Source organism: Aplysia californica, unplaced genomic scaffold (genome assembly GCF_000002075.1).
Source record: "Aplysia californica isolate F4 #8 unplaced genomic scaffold, AplCal3.0 scaffold00073, whole genome shotgun sequence".
Taxonomy (NCBI): Eukaryota; Metazoa; Mollusca; class Gastropoda; order Aplysiida; family Aplysiidae; genus Aplysia; species Aplysia californica.
The window spans coordinates 963,932-966,897 of NW_004797343.1; the positions used below are offsets into that span (position 1 = coordinate 963,932).

At 44.9% G+C, this 2,966-nt stretch overlaps 1 protein-coding gene across 1 annotated transcript in view; it reads right to left on the reverse strand.

The window, feature by feature from the left end:
* Window positions 1-2,966, reverse strand: part of LOC101846414 (WSC domain-containing protein ARB_07867) — a gene marked incomplete in the record, with an annotated part of 14,911 nt that overhangs the window by 3,899 nt on the left and 8,046 nt on the right. Inside the window, 1 exon segment of the mRNA XM_035968666.1 lies at window positions 42-180. Coding sequence (XP_035824559.1) covers window positions 42-180 — 139 coding nt within the window.

Genomic DNA, 2,966 nt, shown 5'->3' on the forward strand with positions numbered 1-2,966 from the left:
CACACACACACACACACACACACACACACACACACACACACCAGTGAGGTAAACAGAGAAATAACCACTCCCCCCACCACACGGCTGTGCGGTAGAGCCCCGACAAGAGAGAGGACACAGACTCTTGGTCACGTGATCGGCGCCCTGGAGGGAGTTACCGCAGCAACACTTGTCTGGACTCTGTTTGGGGGGGGATTAAAACAAGATCTAAAGTAATAGGCCTACATAATGAATACAATTAAATAATATTATTCATTGTAGAGATAGATAAATATATCATCATACGCAATGTCTATTTATCTATCCATCTAAACAAACACACACACACACACACACACACACACACACACACACACAAACACACACACACACATGTAAGAAAATTTGAATGGTATCGTAATATTGCTGCTGCTGCTGTTGATTTTTTGTTGTTTTACTCCACGATTCGAGAGAGAGAGAGAGAGAGCGAGGCTATTTTTCGGCCCCATTGTCATTATACTCAGAGGCACTTCCACTCGTCCAAATAAATCCATTCGAGTCGCCATTGTTCCTGGACATTCAAACACATATTATGTTTAGCATCCTCCTTTTCATCTTTGGCAACGCTAGTTGAGCTCTTAATTCACAAAGTTCTGATACCATCTCTTGCTTCAATGATGGTCCCACCGCATTGTCGCTAGCTCAGTCTGGTCCCTGCGACGTGTGATTAATATTGCTTATTGGAGTAGCCTACCAAGAATAAACATCCTCCAATTGCTGCAACTAACTAAGCTCTGCATGGTGGGTCTCTCATTCCCCTCTTGATCATTGGAAAGACTCCCCTGTATGCTATTGGTTGCCTGTCTCTTTCAATCTCTCTGGCTTCATTGGTAGGTTGGTCTGCTGCCTCATTTCCTTCGATTTCAACATAGGTTGGAATCCACTGGATCTTTATTGTGGCTGTGATTTCACTGAGCTTGTAGCGCAAATCATTTACATCTGAGGGGTTGCCTTGTAGTTCCTTACAGTGAGACTGACTGTCAGTCAAGATCAGAACATTGGTTCTGCTGTGGCAATTGTCAACAATCCACTGTGCAGCAGACATCATTGCCTGGCATTCCTCGTCATAAGATGATGTGAGGAACGCACCTTCAGTTCTAATTATTTCTGTTCGTGGTGGCTCATCATTCATTATCACTACTGCTACTGATCCATCTTCATGGTATACTGCGACAGCCGATCCATCACTGAAAATTGTCACATTGGCACCAACCTCCTTGATTACATCCTCTGCAGCTTCGCGTACCTTTACTTCGACACCGGAAAATGCCAGTTTGAACTTTTTGTTGAGGAGAGATTCAAGAAGCGGGGAGTAAAAGTAAAAGATCCCTTAAAGCTCAACAAAATGAAATTGTTGTCCACAAAACCCTCAAAACAACCAAATGTTCCCGAAAAACTCAAGGCATTGAAAACAGAGTCAAACCTTTTTCTGGGCTCTACTTTGCGTGTCAACGAAGAGGAGGAAATCTGGACGAGTTTTTTGTCCATGAAAATAATGCCTACCCACCCTCTTTGCCCAATACATTCGTCAACGAGTAACAACTGTTCCAGTGCTTCCCCATCAGCTCTTTGGAAAATAACGATTTTCCTGCATCATCCACGATTGTTTTTGACGGTGCTGAGATGGCAAATCTGATTACTCCAAATCTTCGAATGTCTTATGCAGAGTAGGCTGACTTGTTCACATCAAGTATCTTGTCCCTATCGGAAAGAGCCACACAAATTGACCTTGTCTTTGACCAGTACCTCCCGGACAGCATCAAAAGAACAACAAGATCTAGAAGAGGCCACGGCATTCCCAGGCGAGTGACACCGGAGAGTACAGTCCCAGGAAACTGGAAAGAGTTTTTAGGGAACGACTTCAACAAACTGGCTCTCTTTTCATTGTTGTCTCGTCATCTTGTTGAGAATGTCAAATAGAAAACTATGATTGCGACTGTGGGTCCTAACGTCATCAGCAACAACTCGACCAAAAGAAATTTAGGCCCGTGCAATACAGAAGAAACCGATGTGAGACTGTTGCTTCATGCGTATCACGCAGCGCTGTCAGGACACCAGAGTATAACAATCAGATCTGTTGACATGGATGTAGTCGGCCTGGCCATTGCTTTGTTTTCCAAAGTAAACTGTCCACAGTCATGGATTGCTTTCGGCACTGGAAAAGATTTCAGATACCTGCCCATTCATGAGCTCGTCACCGCCCTAGGACCCGAAAAAACCGAGGGACTTCTCTATTTCCATGCATTTTCAGGCTGTGATTCTGTCTGGAGTTTCGATAGGATAGGGAGAGCATGGGACCAGTCGGCGAATATCTCGAATGAGTCTATCAACTGCACCAACTGACATCTCAGATAGGAATTTCAGTGAGCTACAGAAGTTTACCATCAAGATGTACGACAACCATTCTGTGTGTGAGTCCGTTAATGATGCCAGAAAGGAACTGTTTGCACAAAAAGGAAGGGTCATTGACCGCCTTCCGCCAACAGTAAACGCCCTACTGCACCATGCCAAACGAGCGGCCTACCAAGCTGGACACATTACATGGGCATCATCCCTGAATGTAAATATTTTTTGTAAATGCTCCTCTGCCTTCTACTCTGGAATGGGGAAGCGTGCTGCAGAGAATGGGCTTCAGCCGTTCTTTACCAGCAACCCGGAGACAGCGAAAGCTTGTCAAGAACTGGTCAGGTGCAGCTGCAAGAAAGGATGTCCAACTGGGAGGTGCCGATGTCTGAAGAACAATCTTCCGTGTACATAGAGGGATGTATCTGTGTTTATGTGGTGTACATATCTGTGTTTATGTGGTGGATGCTGCTGTACCTGGGGTATGTAGGCAATGAATAAGCGAAATCTTTACTGCATTATATAATGCCTCTACTAAAACGTCAATTGCTGCCCTCCTCCTCCTCCTCCTCCTCCTCCTCCTC